General features: G+C 38.4%; 1 protein-coding gene across 7 annotated transcripts in view; it reads left to right on the top strand.

Annotated features, from left to right (window-relative positions):
• Window positions 1–19,126, top strand: part of PHF14 (PHD finger protein 14) — a 312,624-nt gene that overhangs the window by 139,105 nt on the left and 154,393 nt on the right. For 6 of the 7 annotated variants that reach the window (XM_014603199.3, XM_014603196.3, XM_019497872.2 and 3 more), the window contains exons 15-16: window positions 11,497–11,547; window positions 11,695–11,816. The exons of the other annotated variant lie outside the window; for it this stretch is intronic. In XM_014603199.3, coding sequence (XP_014458685.1) covers window positions 11,497–11,547; window positions 11,695–11,816 — 173 coding nt within the window. The remainder of the gene's footprint in view (window positions 1–11,496; window positions 11,548–11,694; window positions 11,817–19,126) is intronic. 7 annotated transcript variants of the gene reach the window in all.

Below are 19,126 nucleotides of genomic sequence, written 5' to 3'. Positions count from 1 at the left end.
CTTCTCTTCCTCCCCTCTCTAACATTATGAATTCAGACCTAGCCTTCTTCTGCCTCATTCTGGGTAGGAAACAACCACTGTATTAGTAAAAGATTGCAAGAAACAGGCAAAATTTGAACTTTCTGTTTTTTTCCACTTTATTTTAAAGAAGAATCACCTTAATCTTTTAAAAACATGCATAGGAATGGCACCCTTGGTGTTTTCCTAAAATACATTAAGTGGTCATTGAAGTTAGTATATCTTCTGGATTAAATATATTTTTACTCAGAAGCTACAATTAGCTATCACCCATATGCTAAGCCTACAGAAAGATTTTGTGGTATTTTGTAAAGGGGTAGGGAGTAAAACAACCACAATAATATGCAAACACAGATGTTTTTATGAGAGAATTTTAAGTGTCATTTTAGTAGCAATAATTCCTTAAACCCTATGCCAGGAAATAATTAGTCTCTGCTCCAGTCCAAGACTAGAAAAATATTTGCACTCTATCGATTCCTATGTACTTTTGCAGCTAGCTTGCATTGGCCAGGGTCCTAGATTGAAAAGAATTTGGCTTCTCAAATTCTCCCATGTAAAGTTCACCTGAGCAGAAGGACCCTATCTATGGTCTTGCATGCTTTAGGAATGTGAGTTTTTCTACAGCAAACTGCAAGGAAGTGGTGCATTACATCTGACTTTTATGCTCCAGCATGAATTACCCATTTAAAGCTGTGTGGGTTCTGGGAGGTGGGAGGCTGGTAGCCTTTGGCACAAGTCTAGAAGAAGGCTTGAATTTACACCTCTGGAATTGTAGCAGGACATCTTTACTGGTAGTACTCTACACCACCACTCTGCCACTTCCACTACCGCTAATGCAAAGTAATTACTTCTATTGATATCATTATAATTCAAATTGATTACCCATTTTATTAATTTAATGATTGAATAATGGGAACTTAATGGTTTAATTTTAATTGCGACAATAATCATGATATGGTTGCATTTTTAATTACTTAAGGTATTATAATTGGGTTATATTAACTTGGTATTCTTGCAGCAATGCATATTTGCTTGCATCTGTTATAATAAAAATATATACAAAGTACCAACAGAATTATTCTATCAAAATGTAGCGTGGGTCATGAAATCTGAGGGCACAAATAAGTAACCTGAAGTGAAAGATTAGCAAGATGCTTGGTTCTGCTTCCAAATTAATATTCAAGTCGCAGTAGGAAGGGAGGTTCTTGTGTATAAAAACTTAAAATTAAGGATCTATTTGCTCTTCATGAGCACTTGATTCCTCACAAGTGAGGTTCTTGCATTCTTAAAGCTAGCTAAAATCCTGTTCTTCTCATTGTAGTCAAATGCACTGTACTCAGTCTGGCTACCATCCTCCATCATGAATGTGGTTTCCTTTCAATCCTGAAGTTAATTGTCATAAACCTTTCTAAAATTAGAAAAAAATATTTTGTGAATCTTTGCATTAAAAGGCATTACATCAATGGAAGATGCTGTTGTTTGCTTTCCATACGCCTTCTGTTTTTTTATTAGGGAAAAAACTTCTAATTGTTTTTTTTTATTTGAATTTGTAAGCTGTGCTGTGCTATACTGTGTGTACACGCATCATCTATATATGTAACTGTCCTCAAAACAGACATTTTCACTGTGTTAATTTAACATGATGATATTTAAACTGACATGAAGTCTCTTTCTGGCCTCTTAGAACTCATCAGCATGGTTTTCCTTCCAATTAGTTCTTGGGGCAAAGTTTCAACACCTGGTACACTTTTTAATGTGTTATTTTCTTTTTAATTAAAATAAAATCTATGCACTGTATTTTTAATTAAACTTGTATCATCAAATGTTTATTCATTGTTCTTTTGTTTATCCTGTGTTGCCTTTGGGATGTGCTGCTGATGAAATAAGACAACTTTTCCTGTGGTTCCATATCGGCTTCCCGGCTCAGTGGGGGGTGATGCAGGGACTGCTGCCTCTACTGCAAGTCCCATCAGCTTCAGGTTTTGCAGCCACTGGAGCTGGTGCAGGGGGAGCCTGGGATTGTGATCCCAGGCTCCCCCTGCACCAGTGATAAGGTGCAAAGGGATCTAATGCATGATTACACAATTGTGTATCCTGCTGTGGATGTGTGGCATGGCAGGAGGCGCAGTTGTGTGGATCACACATTGGATCCCACTGTGTCTTTGCCTGCACATGTAGAGGGGCCATAAGACACAAATAGCAGTGACCAGGAGGATCCACCCACCTTCATGTTACTGGCTTTCCAGGGAGTCAAGCAGGTGGAAATGGGATCAAACTTTAATGCCTAATATTTGGAATGGGATTTGACTCCCAATGCTTATGATTAGCCAGTGCTTGTTGGCAATTCAGTAATTGGAATACTTCTTTCTATAACAATTTCTTAAACCAGTTTCTCAAAATGGTGCAAGTACTTGCTGTGCCTGATGCAAGTATGGAAGTTTTGCTGAGACCATAAATCCAGGTCCTGGCCATCATTTAGTATTAAGGACCATTTGTAAGAGGAGGGGCTAAATTTCTGCTTGATTCATCTTATATACTTAACATAATCTGCCATGCAGAGCTCTTTGCTTGTTAAGCTTTTGTGTTAAGTTGGCTGCTGCATTTTACCTCATATATAGTTGTGTTTTAAGGCTGGTTGGGGTTATTCAGATGGGGCAATGAACTGTTAGATAAACTTAGTCCTGCATGTCACTGTAGTATTGTTTTGCAGAATTTTTTATACTTATTTTTATTTATTAAAAACAACTGTTTCTTTACCTGATGTACTAGATTTAAATCACTCTAAATTCTGACTGTTAACCTCTCAGTTTATCACAGTAGCATAATTACAAATAAGCCTGAGACAGTACTTGTCCTTTAAATTTTTTTTCTCTGTAAGAATTTTTATATTTAATTATTACCTAATAAATAAGCATATGAAGATGCTATATACTTTGAATCGCTTTATTTCTTCAGTTCTTGGTTTTATCTCACTAGTTAGAAAAGTTACTCCAAATGTTTCATAAATATATAAATGTGGACATTTTTCAGTTATGCAGCCTTGAAATGAGGATGCAAAACACCTTAGTTTTTCCAAACAATTTCTGTGAAGGTATGAGGCGTTTATTTGGAGGGGGGTTGCATGTTTTTCTGAAAATACATGTATAGCCTGAAAAGCTCATATACTGGAGGGTTTGTTTCAACTTGTTGTTATTTTCTACATTGTCATTTCAGCTGCTGACCCTGTGCTTCTCTCTAATGTAAATTAATGCAGTACTAAAGCAGTTTTCAGAAGTGAGTTAGCATTTTGGCCCAGATTATGTGGATGTTTCAGAAAGGTTTTATCTGTCAAAACAAATACGAAACAAATGTGAATTTAAGCTAAATGTCTCATGTTTTATGGGTGTTTTAAAATATCATTCAGATATAAATACCAGAGTCACTTTTTTGCAACATTGTTTAATTTAAGTTATTGGGAAAAGGCACATCTGTTGGGAAAACAATAATAAAGTAATTTCTTATTTCCGACATACTTTGCTGACATGTATATGCAGCGTATATATTGGTATTTAGGTTTGAAGAGCAAATATTATCGTCTTTCTTGCAAACAGAAATGGCACACTAATATTGATCTATCACAATATCCTGCTTATATCTTTTGAAGTGTCGCTGCCAATGTGAAATCTAGTCCATTTCTAGTTCCCTCCCCCGTTGACTCCTTTGTCAGTTTTGGTTGCAGTATTTTCCCTCTGTTGTACAAGTTGGGTTTTTTTTCTTTTTATTCCTTTATTTCTCAGATACATTTGCCTTTAGAAAGACTCTCACAAATGGGAAAAATGAAGACCCCAATACTAAAAATGTTGACATACACATGGATAACTTCACACAGCTGTGTAGCCTTGCTTCCAGTTTGGGACTGTTTACCAGCCTAGAGTTATCAAAGTGCATATGTGTCTACAATAAACAGGACCTGAGCGACTTGAGATAGAAAGCTATGAAACTGTTAACCAATAAAGTGTTGTCATATCAGTAAAGTAAATAAACTGAACAAATATTTTTCTCCTACTTTCTGATTATATTAGAAAATTGTTAAGAGTTCAGTCCTTTAAAATTATAGATGAATTGTGGGAGGTTTCATAGAAATACAAAGCATTTATCAAATTCAGAAGTTGGCTTTCCTGGGTTCAACTTTCTGTTTTTCTCTGAAGTATTTGAAAGATTTAACTAACTCTTAGCTTCTTATTCTTAGAGTTATGCACCCAAGTAGTTAAGGTTAGGAGTTGTTTTTAAACTGATTTATGCTCACCACAGTTGCTTTCTGTTATCTTCATGTTTTGTAAATCGCCACAAGTATGAAAGGGCCCTTTTTCAAATTTACCTACTTTAGGCAACTGAAATTAAATCTAGTCTGCAATCCAGTTAGCTCCTGCTAATGAGCTCCAAAAAAAGAAAAAAAAATGGCTCAGGTCTGTAAGTGACTTACTTCTGCTATGTGAACACTTCATCAAATTGATCTGCACAGCTGAGTTTGATTGCTAATGGGATAGATAAGTGACAGCAACTAACCTTTTTAAACCAACTTTTGTTTTGCTGTTTCTTAACAAAGATTGGCTAGATATACTTTAGAAGTAAATTATAAAAGATAAAGTCAAACTGAAGCACTTTCCTTTGAGAAGCAATATCATTGTAGGATCTGGTGATAAATACAGTGCAGTCAATAAAAATGACCAAGCTAATGGACATGTGGTAATAGCAAAAGCAGTTTCCTAGCAGAAATATGTGGCTACCACACTGTCTGATTTTCCATATTCAAGGTTTATCATAAGTATTAAGGTCCATCCGTTAGAGCTATTGTAAACATTTTGTTTCAATTCACTTGTCAAACCAAAAATAAGAGTGTTTAGGTTGTGTAATTAGACTGGGGATGTCAGTTAAAGGATATCAACAGTTTTTAGCAGGATGGTTCAAAGAAGGCATTTATATAGATGGCGAGATTCGTCCAGGTTTATAATAGTTAATGCAAGCAAGAATTTGGAAGGAATTAAAAAAAATGTTTTGAAAGGTTTAAAGCAATATTTGCCTTTAGAAAGGTGCATGGGTTGTGTCCCTCTGGGAAGGTTCTTTGGCTTGTGTCTACCTTGGTATCTTTGCAGCTTCTTCTCAAGCAAATTTGGTTCTGGCAACTGCCAGAAAAAGGATATTTGTATTAGGTGAACAAAATCTGACTCAGCATTAGTAAAAAATAAACCTGTTCTGATACCAGTGCCTGCTGTTGCTTTTCAGACAATCTGTCATCGAATACTTGAGTTGTAAGTTATGTTAAGCCAGAAGAAAATATGGAAAAATATCATCTTCTCACTAAGTCTAAGCAAAGTATTTCCTTCCTCTACAAAATAAAGTGTTTCAAATCAAATGTTAATATAAAGAAATTGGTTAATATTGATTAGCATTGGTTAATATAAGAAGTCTGCATTTGCTTACCTACACTAAGCTGTGCTTCAGTGCCAAGAAGAGAGTCTATGAAATGCCATTGTGCTGGTTTCGTAATTCCATTTCATTGTAAACTACATTTTTACAAATAAAAATCTTTCCCCTGAGGCTAAGTAGAGACTGTCAAAAAGCCGGAGGCTGAATCAATTCATTGGTCACAGGTTAGTTGAAACTGTGTAGATTGAATCGATAAGCAAGTGAATAGACATTCCTTTTTGATTCTGGGAATGCAGCCACATGCTTGCAATGGTCCAGGCCAAAGGCTGGGGGATACTAGAGTATACCTCCCTATTTAGCTATAGCAGACAGCTTGGGCCAAGGCTAGCCTGACCACCCTGCTAGGGGAGGTTTGCATGGGAGGTGCAAAGCATCTTGGGATGCTTGGAGATTGTGAGTTACCTTGAATCTGGAGAGGATCTGGGAAAGAAGTTGAATAAACAAATGTAACCTACATCAGTTAAATCTACATCCATCCAGGCTTATCTTAAAACGGCTTCAGCCATTTTGAAAGCTGTTTATGTGCATAGAACTTCTGGGCTAAGTACAGACATTCAAAAAAGCAGCGGTTAGTCTAACCTGTGTAGATAGAACTGATAAGCAAACAAACATTCACTTTCGATACCGAAAATGCAGTCACATGCTGTCAGTGGACTAGGCCACAAGCCAAGGGGTGCCAGAACTTGTCCCCCTGCTCTGTTGGAGCAGACAGCTTGGGCCAAACCTAGCTGGCCCACCCTGTGAGTTAGGATTTGCAGGGGAGGTGAAAAGCATCTGGGGGGGACTGTGAGTTAACTTGAATCTGGAGAGGATCTGGGAAAGAAGTTCAATAAACAAATTTAACCTACATCAGTTAAATCTGATAGGACATCCATCCAGGCTTATCTTAAACCAGTTTCAGCCATTTTGAAAGTGTTTTATGTGCACTGAACTTCTGTTGTACTACAGGTCTGAACTGGTTTCTGATCACTTATACCAGTGTATATGTAACTTCTCTCCCTAGCCCTGTAGTGTTATAGATTTGAACTGGTTCCAATCACTTATACTGCTTTGTGTAATTTCTGTCCCTAGCCTATATTACCTCTTTCCCCCCCCCTCCCAAAAAAAAAATGTGTTTCTGTATATGGAAAATATATAAATTGTTATAATTCTCCAGGTATAAAATCTAAGTATTGGAGATTTGCCTTGAATTTGTCCCCTTCCCACTTCTACAGCAAGTAAAATAAATCTGAGGGGGGGTGGGGTCAGGTGGCTCCTTGCCTTTTGCCCCCTGTAACCTCTCCCCCCCTCCACTTCATCCCCTTCCTCATCCTGGTTACTGTGATAGTCCCTGGTCTCCTTGAGCACACGAAAGTGAGGAGCAAATTTTAAAATGCTGATTTTGAAATAAACACGCCTGTATTTTTGCATATAGGCAAATTATTTTGAGTACCCATAGACTTAGTTCATCCAGAACTGATGTTGTTTACTTTTTTTGAAACTACTGTCGTGTTTAGCACAGGTGCCCCATAAACAAACTTGTATGCAGCACATTTGAATATATTTACATATAGTACAAATTGTGCATGATATTAGTTCAAAGCCAAAAGGCTCATGATTTAGCATATGGTTTATTGAGCTGGGCCCCAGCAGAGTCAACAGCATTTCAAAATTTCAAAACATGGTGACTCCACAGCTCAGCACTCAATATATGTGTGTGCGCGTGCGTGCATGCACCAGATGACTTCTCTTCCTCCCCTCCAAGAATCCTTGTGTTAATTAGCCACCCACTCCTGACTGGAACCAGGTGTTCTTGTCATGAGCCCTAGGATCCTCCAAAATGTATATGCAGGTGAGGTTTATGGCATGCTGGTCTGGCTTTACCTCCTGGAGGGCAGGACCATACTAATCATGGGCGAGAGGGGGTGACAGGGATTTCGGGTGAACTGTTTGAATGATGCCAGTGATTTAAGATTTGTGAAGAAACAGTAATAATTGGAAATGGGAAAGAAAGGCACAGCTCAGATGCCAGAATGAAGGGGGAAGTAAAATGTATTAATTGCAGTGGCTTACTAAGACTTGAAAAAGAGTCAGCACTGAGGGGGATTGTGTGCAATGAGCAATACCATGCATCATATTAAGATGGGCTGTGCTAACCTAACCTTGTGGCAGGTTTTCATCAGTATGTTTGCCCAATCTGGTCCATGTGTTTTATAGCCATGCTTATTGTTGGCTTCATTTAATAAACTTCATAGTTGGTTTCCATTCCTGAGTACGTGCTGATTTTTGGCAGTAGTTTAATGATAAATAATGAATTTAATGAGGTATGTGAATGTAAGATGAAAAGCTTGTTCCCCATGCTGATAGGGGAAAAAAACCTCATCTTATATTTGAGTAAATATGGTATGTAGCTGAAAAGAAATCAAGCATGGGATCAGAAAATGAAAGAGATCTTTCCATCCATGTACATTCTTACTAGTAAAATTCTGCAGGACATATTTACCATAGCATTTCCAGTTAGGCCTTTAATGATGCCACTGTCTTCAGTGAGCTTTGACAAGAGTAACTTATTGAATCTTAACACTTCAGGGGATGCACAAGTGGGCTAATATTTTAATTTCACATAGCATTAACCCTGTTTGGTACTGTAGGGACAGTAGACATACAAAAAGGCATTAAAAACTTATTTGTCAATAAAGTGAGCAGAGCCAACTCTATACACACCTGATGAATTATATCTTATTTTCCCATACCAGTTAAACATCCTTACATATTTAACTCTAGCTCTTATCATTTTTTCATATAAATGTCAGGTTCTGGGTTTCTGGGTTTTTTTAATCCTGCTGTGCATAGTAGCAAAACAGTTGCGCTTGGAATGCTTCAGGAAGAAAATATTTATTAGTTTGTCTTCCCAACCTATTATTCTTAAATCACCAAACCAACTTTCCAAAAATAGCTGCAATTTTGGACTTAGACAAAGCATGAAGAATTACAATGAAAAAGGTTTCTAATCGAGTTATGAGCAACTGAAATTGACATTAACTTGAAAATTCTATACCAAGCTTAACCATTTCATTGTTTTCTATGTTTGGTTGTTTGGGAAGTGCTGGTGGATTCTGAAATTCTAGTCTGTATTTTTTTTTCAGCATTGATATACAGATTCATGAACCAAGTGTGACTGCAGCTAACCAGCAGTGTGTTGAGACATTCTCCATAATGTTAGTCAAGCTATTGCTGATTAGTAGAATGATCACCATACTCAACTTCATGTTCTCTCCTTATATGGGTTTCAATTATTGCTACTGTATGGGAAATAAAAAGGCTGTGACTCAAACTTGACTTTCATATGTGGCTTACTTGCATGAAAACCTTAAATAATACATTTTTGTTCCTGAAAATCTCTTATTTTTCATTCATGTTTTTCCCCTTGTCACAGTTACAAGCTAAATTAAATGCATCAAATTCTTCAGCCAGTTGGCAGTGCTGAATAGTTTTCACTTTTGATGATAACCATTCCATCTGTTGTATGTTAGTAGCCAATGAAAACAGATGGCATTAAATTCACACTTTGCTTAAATATATTGCATGCACTTCTTTTTATATATTTGAGAGCTGGAGTTTATGATTTGTCTTCTGTATTTTCTTTCTTAATTTAAAGATGTCATCTTAGTCTTTCCATATGCATTTATTTATGTTGATATATAGTTTAATCCTTCGGTGTTAGAAACATCTGCCAAATAGCTATTGGTATCACTCCTTCCATGCTCTTCAGTCTACATAAATTTAAAGATGAGTAACTTGATGAAAGGTTTTAAGGGTTTGACTTAATTGTCCTAGTTAACATGGAATAGTTTGAATTTCTTTGCTGCAGAATCATTTTCTTCACTTTGATGTGTGTTGGATTAGGAGAGAAAAATGTAAAGTATATGATTTACCTGTTAATATTTTCATAGTTAATTTGTTAAAATGTTAATTCATTCTAGATGAGAGAAAATGCATATGGATAATATCATTAGTAGACTTTTTATTCCCTATTCGGATCTAGAGTATTAAACTATAATATCTTTGAAGTGGGGGGAAAAAAAGATTAAAAAAAGCAAAACAAAACCCGGGTATAACACACTTGCATGTAGTACATGATGTTATATGGGCTTATATATATAACAAAAGAAAAAAAGACAACTAAGTACTTACGGAACAAAACTTTATTATCGCTTGTCATGCATAAAATATGTAGATTGTAAGAGTGAAGTCAAACTTAAAAAAAAAAAAAAAGTCCAAAGATAGACTCTTAAATTTACTTAAAGAAACATAATTGTTTATTTCATTGCTAAACTAGCCTCCCTGGGTTATCTTTGGAAATTAAGTTTTCACACAGGACTTAAGAACGTGTCCAGACAAGCATGCATGTGCACTTTCCTGGGGACAAATAGCAGTGGCACATAGTTTTGCCACTGCTAATTGTTCCTGGGGAGCACCTGTACATGCATGCTCTGGTGCCTGGCAAGTTGTCCCAGGGTGGGTAGGGGAGGCTGGGGCCAGTACCTGGGTTAGCCCCAGCAGCCTTACCTGGGGTTCTGGGGGCCTCCCAGGGCTCCAGTGGCAGTAATCCAGGCATGCAGAGCCTGGCTGGCATATGGAGTGTGGCTCCAGCCGGCCAAGCTCCAGTTTTGGGGGTGCACGCTTTCTTTTGGCATGGGTTTTTTTGACTTTGGGATTTCCCAGTGTCAAAAAACCCCACCCTGCTGCAAATTAACAGCGCATGTTGTTTGTGGTGCTGCAAACCACACATGCGTTTATCTGGATGTGCTCTTAGAGTCCTATTTAGCCTCTTATTTTTTTAAATCTTGGCCAAAACTTTTATATTCTATTATTGATTTATTGGGTTTGGATCAAGGCATGGCTGTTTAGCTGTTCAGCTATTCCTGAAAAACTTCATATGTAGACAGTGTGTGCCCTATTCCTGTTTAGCTTCATCCATTTGGAAAGTGGGAGTACAGGGTTATGAGAATAGTCAGTTTTACTATGGTGGGACATAAGTCCACTAGCATTAGGAAGTGCCACGTTCTGCAAAAGTGCACCCTTCATGGTTGTTTCAGAAACAAAGTGTTTTCAGTTTTCTAGCATGTTAGGATGTGGACACTATAAAATTATCATGGTGACTGGTCAATTAGGTTAGCAAATGTGTTAATCTTGGTTGTGCTTAAAGTGGTATTGACCAACATCACAGAATTTCTTCTCTCCAAATAATGCAGAAGGGACATTTTTCTAAAGTGCTCTGAGATTCTAGGATGGATTTAAAGGACTCTGAGCATAACAAGCAGCGATGATTTGAGTGAGTGGTGGCCAACCTGTGACAAGTATCCAAAAGTGGCACAAGCAGCTTCTGTGTGTGGCACCCAACAGACCAGGAGAGAAAAGCACAGCAGCAGGTAGGGCAGTAAGCAGAAGGCAGAGCAGTAGAATGGATAAGGAGCAGAAAGAACAGCTGATCAGGCAGGAAGAAGATAAGATAGGCACTTGCAGAGGCTATGGGGCTAATTTATGGCACACCTATCAACAGAGTTAGTCTCCACTGATTTAAGTAAGTAGATATGGTCATATTCCTTGTTGGCATAGTGCTTGCATATATGTTTTAGGAATCTGACTCTTACAGGTATTTTTCCTGTAGATGTGTAAATTTTTATTCTTTGCTTAATTAAGGTTATAAATCTTATAGAATTTTGTATATCTTTTTTTAAAAATGTGTTTGACATGATAATCTTTATTGTCATCTTTAAGCTTTATTTCACTGGAATAAGCATCCATCCCCTCAATGCAAAAAATTAAAGGCATGCATGTATAATTTTAGGCTATAGCTATCTACAATATGGTGTCTAAAGTGATGTTTATAACAGTTATAATTACAATTGTACTGGTTCCATAGTTGTTTTAACACATTTCCTCAGGTATGTTGTTCCTCTTATGAACAAAAGATAAATAGCAAAGACTTTGTGTTGCATAAAATTGATTTTTAAATGTATTTTCTTTTAGAGAACTAGAGGACGGAAAAGAAGCTTTGTTCCTGAAGAAGAAAAACCTGAGGTTGGGATAATAGCCTTTTTATTGTTCTGTTTGTTTGTTTAATTTTTTAATCAAAGTTTAAACTCTAGGTGTGAAATGTTACCTTCAGTACTGTAATTGAAAATATTTGCTTTCCCCACCCCCTTTCTTTTGCTTCTTCTCTGATAGGAACGTATTCCTAGAGAAAGAAGGCAAAGGCAGTCTGTTCTACAAAAGAAGCCCAAATCAGAGGATTTAAGAACTGAATGTGCTACATGCAAGGGGACTGGAGACAATGAAAACCTAGTGAGGTAGGTTTAAGGTTGTGACCTTTTCCACATGGAATTAAAGTTCCATCTTCATTACTTTCTCATCATGGTTATAATGAAGAAAATCACAATACAGAATGATTTTAAAAAAATCTGATTTAGGGGAAACATTACTTTGGAAACATTGATTTGATTCACTTATTGACCTGCCACACACATTTACACTGTGGATTTAGATGTAAAATAAGCAAGATAATCTGTTTTTCTAACACAAGAGAATTAATTTTCTCTTGTCAGGGAGAATTGTCAATGCTTTATAACAACAGGTCAGAAAGATAAACAAACCAACAATTTGATAAGGGTATTTAAATACTAAAGTTACAGTACTTCCCCCATATAAAATCTGTTAAATTAATTAGCTATGTTAAAATTATTTTGAAATGAAGTGCATGTTATCTAGAAAAAATACACATTAAAACTGTCAATAATACCTTTCTCAGTGCACATATAATAATGGTTCTAATATGAAACGAAGGTTAAAAATGCTGCCCAAAGGTTAAAAATGCTGCCCTTTGCATGTGATTTGGCAGGCACAGTATTGTAATCAGGAGTCTAGACAATGTGGGAAATGATCTAACATTACAAGACAGCCATTACTGACTGTCCACAAGGATGTGTTGACTTTGACTTTATATCTGGCATTTTGCCTTCATTGCCAAGCTGTGAAGACTGCATAGCGCTATTGTCTTGGGACAGAAATAATGGAGCTCAACTTGAGCTTAACTTTATTTTAGTGAAATCAAGGGAAAACTCATTAAAATATCTCTTGGTAAACATAAATAAAAATAAGAGAAACTTTTTAGTCTTACATTGTTAAATTGGGTCTTGTAGCATAAACCTTTCATCAGCTTAGGCACAATTGGTGAAATTTTATGGGAATAAGAAAATAGAACACTAACTGGTTTTGTAAGGAAGTGGTTTAACTAGTCTGGCAATAAACACTATATTTAGTCTAAACTTTTTGCATTGTTTTGGAATCAAATTTTAGTCTAGATATAGTTTTTACCTGACTAATATTTGTTTATTGCTCATTTAATTTGAATTTTGATACCTGAACTAGAGCATATTGTTTACGTTAGTATATATAATGTTTATAATGTTGAGGTGATGTTCTGGCCATGATGGTCCAGAAAAAGCAAGCATTTTTGTGAGTGATCTTTTATTGGATCAACTGCATGGTTTGGACAGACATAGGCAAGCTTCCACGTGTCACAGTACCCTTCCTCAGGACTCTCTCATATATTTAGGCTTCAGTTAAACTAATGATTCCACATTTCATCACATTCAAGATGTACTTGGTAGAAATCCAGTACAAAAACCAGTGATGGGGGGATAGCAATGGTCAAAAATCAGCCAGCCAGAAGACTGACTAGATTTAGGAAGGTTATTTATTGTGGAAGGAATCCTGGGGACCAGGATTGTGCTTTACAGGGAAAAAGACAATGAACAGATTTGCTCTGTATCTTCCAGATTCTGCATAAAGGTATGGAATTGATATATAAACAGTCTTCATTAAAGATTTAAACTGTAGGTTTTGAGGGAACAAGATAAAAAAAATTATATAAAAGAAATATACTTTTGGTCAAACAGTTATAAATATAGCAGAGAACATATGGCATGCTTTATAAAGGGCATGAGAGAATCTGAAACCATAGTTATATATCAGCTTACAATAAAACCCAATACAAACAATTCTCTGACAACTGATTGAACAATTAACTAGCAACATTGATGGTAAATGGTGAGATAGGCCTCAAGCATCTTGTCAATCTTTAGTTTTATTATTCTATTAAATCTTCACTAATAAACTTCTGTTGCATTTCTGGGATTGGTTTTTACAAAAGATCCAAGTAATATGTCTTGTACAGTTTGGATTATAGGGGTAGGCTGAAATATGGAAGATGTTACATCTTAAGTCTGGAAGTAGTATGCTTGAATTTTGAGAGAGACCTCATTTGTTGCTGTCTGATGTATCTGACCAGGAGAGTGAAAGCAAATGAATTTTTCAAAATATAACTAAAACTAGTTGCTCCTGTCCTTTCTCAGCCCCAGTCACCAATAAAAGATTTCACGTTTGAGAGCTTTACTTCAGATATTTTTCTAAATGTACAAACCAGATCTTCAAGTGAAAGGGAAAACCTATTAAGTTAACCAGAAACAGGCCTGTGCAAAGCAGCTAGTATTTGCTTTGGATTTGGATTCTGCCGAATCGGGGGACAGTGATTCGATTAGGTAATTTGAGTCACTGTCCCGAATCGATTCAGCCAAATCTGATTCAGAGATTTGGCTGCTGCTGAATCAGCCAAATCTCCGAATCAAACAGGCCCCATCCCCTGCCAGGCCCCAGCATCTTGGCACTTAAAAAATAAATAAATAAATAAATAAAAAACCCTGCACTCACTGGCTCCTGCCAGGCAGGGGAGCGATACCCGCTGCTACCCACTGCCCTGCGCTGTGTGGGGGGCTCTGCCACAAGTCCTCAGAAGCCCTGATGGCCACTGCAGTATCTGGTGAGTGTGGGGCTTTTTTTTTTTTTTTTTACATGCCAGGATGCTCGGGCCAGGCAGGGCAGCTATGGAGAAGCTGACGAGCAGGGGGCCTGGGGGAGCAGGCAGGGGATGGAGCCAAGCAGGACCCCATGTTCCCTTCCTCCTTCCTCCAGCCACTTCCCCAACCCCCTTCTTACCGGCACAGAGCCCAGGTCCAGCTCCCTGCAGCAGTGAGTGGGGACTGCCCAAATCTCCAAAGCTTTTTCGAATCTTCTCCAAATTGATTCAGAGGCTTCAAATTGCTTCAGACCTTTTTATTGGTCTCCTGATTTGATTCGGATTCGGAGATTCAGCTGCTGAATCGTGCCAAATCTCCTCCGAATCGTATTGGCAACCGAAGCTTAGCACAGCCCTAGAAACAAATGACCACTGAAACTGCAGAATTCAGTGGTGGAAATTCTTGAGGCTTTTGTTAGGTTTCTTTGTCTGACATTTGTCTGACATGGAGCAGTTTCTAGTTCTTTACAGAAGTTTAGGTTGTCTTTTGCTTTTTGTGGCTCTCCCATTGACTCATGAAAGACAGCCAACTGGAGGAGAAATATAGAAAAACACACACACATTTCTCAAGGTTAGACAATGCAACAGTGTCTAATCTGAGGGTCTGTGGCTCATATCAGACATCTAGGTTGTCATGTATGGAAAGGTTTGAACCTCCATCCACTCTGTAGCATTCAATTTAGTGTCAAGCATCAGCTTTTCATCAATAACAGCATTCAGAAGATCTTTACTGGTTGCAGTGATACAAATAAATGGGTTAACTGTGGAAACTTGTTTTTCTTTCTCTTTTGATTCTTTAGTTTCTAAGGTGCCATCCTGCCTTTTGTCCTAGATCAGCGGTTCTCAACTTTTTAGACTCAGGGCGCTCATAGTTGGATCCAAGGCACTGTTCCTTAACTTTTGTGAATTGAGCAGCACCCCATTTAAAAAATGGACTTATTTATTAAAGTGGTTGCCAGCTTGCTGAGGAGCCAGACAGTGGGGGTGGAAGGGCAGCCAGATAGGCAGCCTCTTCTTATTGACACTCTTCACACTTCACTTACCTCCTCACATTTCCTGTGTCATTCTTCAAATGATCTTCTGGCACCCCAGGGTGGCTTGTCACCCTGTTTGAGAATCACTACCCTAGACTTACCTTCCCTACAAGTCACTTTACATGTATTGCCTTTAGACTCTTGAGTTTCTCTAAATTATGCAAAGGTACAGGCTCAACTTATGGTCTATCTAGCATTTTAATTTGTTCCATTTGGTAACATAAGATCATAGTAAAATAGAGCTGGAAGGGACCTCTTCAGGTTATCCAGTCCAACCTTTTGCTCAAGGCAGCTTCACTACAGGCAAGTGTCTATCTAACTTCCTCTTGAAACTGTTCAGGGACAGATTCCACAGCCTCTCTGGGAAATCTGTTTAAAAGCTTAACTATACCTTCATAATGACAAAGTACTTCTTATTCTCCAACTTAAATTTCCTCTGCTGCAGTTTAAAGCCATAGTTCCTAGTCCTACCCCTGTAGCCATAGAAAATAGTTCGTCTCCACCTTGTTTTATAATCACCCTTTAGGTATCTGAAAGCTGTTATCAAAGCCCCTCTCAGTCTTCTCTTCTGCAGACTAAATAATCATAGTTTTTTTCAGTCTTTCCTCACAAGTCATGCTTTCTAGAACCCCTCTCAGCTGAACTCTTTCCAGAGTGTCCCCATCCTTCTTGAAGTGTATGGTCCAAAACTGGACACAGTATTCCAAGCAAGGCCTTACCAGTTGAATAGAGCAAAAGAAGATTCCCCATGATTCCCTCCTGTTACTACAACCCAGTATACTCCTGCTTTTTGAGGGGGAATAGGGGAGCGGGGAGGGGAGGAGTTTGTTTTGTTGTGTTTTTTTGCAGCAAGACTACCCTGTGGTCTAATAAGCTCATATAATGAGTTTATGGTTCTAGTAACCCACAGTTTGTTCTCTAAAGTACTACAGCCTAGTCAGTTGACTATTTGGCTGTATTTGTGAACATATTTATTCTGTCCTTAGTTTATGACTTTGTACTTGTCCTCGCTGATTTCATTTGGTTGATTTCAGACCATTTCTCCAGTTTATCCAAGTCATTCTGAATCCTCTGCTCTCCAGAATGTCTGCAATTCCACTGAACTTGTCATCCAGAAATTTAAGTGTATACTTAGTCCATTCTCCATATCATTAATAAAGATGTTAAACAATCATGGACCCATGGAAGACCGGTGGGGAACCCCACTTGATATCTTCTCTCAATTTGACACTGCATCATGGATGATTACTCCTTGAGCATGATGATCCAGCACATTGTTATCTGCCTTACAGTACTTCATCTAGTCTGTATTTCCTTAGGTTATTAATGAGAATGTTGTGGCAGACAACGTTAAAAGCTTTGCTAAAGTCCAGGTATAGTACATCCACTGTCCTATGCCCACTCCCACTAAGCCTGTCACCTTGTCACTGAAGAAAATCAGGTTGGTTAGGCATGACTCTTGGTTAATTCATGTTGGTTGTTGCTAATCACCTCATTCTCCTTTAGGCACTTCAGTATAGATCCCTTAATGACCTTTTCCCGTAATCTTTCCAGGTACCAAGGTCAAACAGACCTATCTGTAATTCCCCAGATCCCTCTTCTTCCCTTTCTTAAAGGTAAGTATTGTATTTGCCCTTTTCCAGTCATCTGGGACTTCATCTGACCTCCATGAGTTCTCAAAGCCAGTGGCTCTGACATTACCTCAGCCAGTTCTTTCAGTACTCCAGGGTGTACTTCTCTGGCCCTGCCTACTTGGAAGCATGTGGCTTCTCCAAGTAATCCATAACTTGTTTTTTCACTACCCTAGGGTTGTATGACTCCTTCCCTACCTGTTCTGCCAATTGTACTCATCATCTGGTACCTGACTTTATTTGCAAGGACTAAATTTTAAAAAAGCATTAAATTCTTCAGTCTTCTCTGCATCATCAAAAGATTGCCTTTTGCCTTCTGAATGGTTTCTTCTTCTTACTTTTGACGTACTTGTAGTATCCTTCCCTTATCTCAACTCAGTCATTTTGTGGTTGCTATCATCTAAGTTACTTTTAATCTTTATATGCTCAATCAAATCTTCCCTGTTTGTGTGCAGGAAATCAAAAATAGCTTCCATTCCTGTAGACACCTCCATCACTTGTACCAAAGAGTTATCCTTAGCACACTCCAAGTACTTGCAGTATTTCCTCTTCACTACTGTTTCCCTCCCTTGAGAGGGAAAAGTGCCCCATAAAAACCATATATTGTTATTTTGAAGCTTCTGTTAATTGTTTAAACAGGGGCTTATCCATTTCTTCCTCCAGGTTCAGTGTCCCATAACAGATGACCAGTGTGACATCATCCCTACTACTCTTTTCCCTGACATCTACCCAGAGTCTTTCAACAGGCCTACCTCCTGCTTTATATTGTATGTCAGAATGCATACACAGGATCTTTATACAAGGCAACACCTCCTCTTTTCTTCCCCTACCTGTTCTTCCTAAACAAGGTATGCCCATCTGTTATCCCAATTACAACACAAATCTGTGATTGAACTAGGACGTCTAATTTTTATTCCCTGTGCTTGCATCAGTATATAAAGATTTATCAAATAATTACTTGGTTGTAATTTCTTCCTGAGAACATTCTAACCTTACCTCTACTTTACGTCTGCTTACTAGGCTCTTATCCAGGTCTTCTGGTTCACAGAATCATAGAAGATTAGACTTGGAAGGGACCTCAGGAGGTCATACAGTCCAACCCCCAGCTCAAAGCAGGATCACCCCCAACTATATCATCCCAGCCAAGGCTTTATCTAGCTGGGTCTTCAAAACCTCCAAGGACGGATATTCCACAGCCTCTTTAGGTAGCCTATTCTAGTGCTTTACTACCCTCCTAGTGTGAGAATTTTTGATCTCTAACCCACACTTCCCTTGCTGCAACTTGAGACCATTGCTTCTTGTTTTGTTATCTGCCACCACTGAGAGCAGTTTAGCTTCATCCTCTTTGGAACCACCTTTCATATAGTTAAAGCTGCTATTAACTCCCTATCCCTCCCCCGTCTTCCCTTCTCCAAACTAAAGCCCAGTTCCTTCAGCCTTTTCTCGTAAGTCGCGTGCCTCAGCCTTTAGCCATTTTTGTTGCCCTCTGCTGGACCTTCTCTAATTTGTCCACGATCTTTCTGTTGTGGGGGCCAAATACTGGATACAGTACTCCAAATGTTGCCTCACTAGTGTCGAATGGAAGGGAATAATCTCTTCCCTTGGTCTGTTGGTAATGCTTTTGCTAATGCAGCCCAGTATGCTGTTAGCCTGCTTGGCAACAAGGGCACACTGTTAATTCATATTGAGCTTATTGCCACTGTAACCCCAGGTCCTTTTCTGCAGAGCTGCAGCTTAGCCAGTTGGTCCCCAGCCTGTTGTGCATGGGATTGTTTTGTCCTGAGTGCAGGACTTTGCACTTGTCCTTATTAAACCACTTGCAATTTCTTTCAGTCCAATCCTCCAGTTTGTTGAGGTCTCTCTGAATCCTAACTCTACCCTCTAGCATTTCTATTGCTCCCTCCCGCTTGGTATAATCTGTAAACTTGCAGAGGGTGTACTCCATCCCATCTTCCAGGTCGCTGATGAAGATATTGAATAAAACTGGCCCTAGAGCACCCCCTGGGACACTCCGCTTTATACCAGCTGCTGACTAGACATCGAGGCATTCTAATCATCTGGGACCTCTCCCGGTCTCTGCA

The sequence above is a fragment of the Alligator mississippiensis genome, chromosome 5, assembly GCF_030867095.1.
Source record: "Alligator mississippiensis isolate rAllMis1 chromosome 5, rAllMis1, whole genome shotgun sequence".
Taxonomy (NCBI): domain Eukaryota; kingdom Metazoa; phylum Chordata; order Crocodylia; family Alligatoridae; genus Alligator; species Alligator mississippiensis.
The sequence above is the reverse complement of the archived record's forward strand: the minus strand, read 5'-3'. Positions and strand labels throughout refer to the sequence as shown.